At 39.6% G+C, this 1,563-nt stretch overlaps 1 protein-coding gene across 1 annotated transcript in view; it reads left to right on the forward strand.

Annotated features, from left to right (window-relative positions):
• The window catches only part of LOC119587710 (LIM and senescent cell antigen-like-containing domain protein 1), an 8,725-nt gene that overhangs the window by 5,045 nt on the left and 2,117 nt on the right, over positions 1-1,563 (forward strand). The window contains exons 5-6 of the mRNA XM_037936392.1: positions 706-847; positions 1,275-1,533. Of these exons, the coding sequence (XP_037792320.1) occupies positions 706-847; positions 1,275-1,533 (401 nt within the window). The remainder of the gene's footprint in view (positions 1-705; positions 848-1,274; positions 1,534-1,563) is intronic.

A 1,563-nucleotide genomic window follows, 5' to 3' on the forward strand; every position in this document is an offset into this window, starting at 1 on the left:
TCTATTTCTTTCTTTGAAGGTATTTTTCTGTTGTGTTTTATGCATAAGTTGAAGATCTAAGAAGGTAAAAGGTTAGGGAATTTCCATGCACACAAAGATATAGGCATGTGTTTACTTTTCATCTTTTTCCGTTTCAAGTGGTTGATCATAAGAAAAATCATAGATTTCATTACAGTCTCCTTTAACCCAGTGACACCCAGGAGTATCAGTACAGATAAGCCTCAGTGATGAGTGACATCTTTCCATGCCCTTACGGTGTAGGTTGCTGTTTTATGTGTCTTGTATCTTTGTTTTTTAGTGTTAAGAAAAAAATAATAAAAGATAAAAAGGCAATAATAGCTTGTCCAGAATCAAAGACAAGAGTTTTATAAACGTCAACTTCATTTTTTATTTATTTTCTATCTTGTGTGGGAGACTTTATAATAGCCCCAGTACAGTGGTAAGTATGTTCTGGTTATTTCCTGGCACCAATGGGTAATGCTTGTTCTGAGAATGTTAAAAGAAATATGCTTGTGTACGTTACTAAGAGGTATTTTGATACCTTGTGAATTTCAGACAATGAGAGAAGATCAATTCTTTCTCATCGTGCTGTAGACCAATAAGTAGGTTTTATGTCTTATTTATCAAACTGTCTCATCTTGATCATCGCAGCCTTGAAGTTGAGTAAGGATGCCTTAAATGCCCTTGTCCTTCCTTCCCCTCCAGCTCGACCATCGATGGGGAGCCACTACGCTGGCGTGGCGACACCTTCCATCCTTACCATTTCAATTGCGCGGCCTGTGGCAACGAGCTGACAGCCAACGCCCGAGAAGTCAAGAGCAGACCTGGCTACACTGCCAACGAAATGGTAAGAAGAGTATATGAAAATAACCTTTAGGAATCATATTTTGCCTTAGGACTGTGAAATTAGTCTGTGTAATAATTTATTACTCAGGCAAGGTTTTTTCCCCACACACACCAAAATTATTTGTACATAAATGTTTGTATATCTCTGTATCATTGATCAATGCTTTTGCTACTACAAAGAATTGGAGAAGTACTCCTCGGAGATGTCCATCTTATGGTCAGAGAAGAAAGTTATCACAAAAGTAGTCTCGGCACCTTACTGTAGCAATAAAAGTATAAATTGCATGAATGATCCTTAAAATAGAATGCGATAACTCGTTGTCTTATTAATCCATACAGGGACTTGTTTCCCCAGTGAAGATCTGTTTATTCAATTTATTTTGCCAGAAGGTTTAAGCATTCATTTCAACCATTGGTTTCTTTTCCAGAACGAACTGTACTGCTTACGATGCCACGACAAGATGGGTATTCCTATATGTGGTGCTTGTAGGCGGCCCATCGAGGAGCGCGTGGTGACAGCCCTGGGCAAGCATTGGCACGTAGAGCACTTCGTGTGCGCCAAGTGTGAGAAGCCTTTTATGGGCAACCGTCACTACGAGCGCAAAGGGTTGGCCTATTGCGAGACCCACTATCATGAACTCTTTGGCAACCTGTGCTTTGTTTGCAACTCAGTTATTTATGGTGATGGTAAGTTTTATGCTGACTTCACAGTTGATA

Source organism: Penaeus monodon, chromosome 23 (genome assembly GCF_015228065.2).
Source record: "Penaeus monodon isolate SGIC_2016 chromosome 23, NSTDA_Pmon_1, whole genome shotgun sequence".
Classification (NCBI taxonomy): Eukaryota; Metazoa; Arthropoda; class Malacostraca; order Decapoda; family Penaeidae; genus Penaeus; species Penaeus monodon.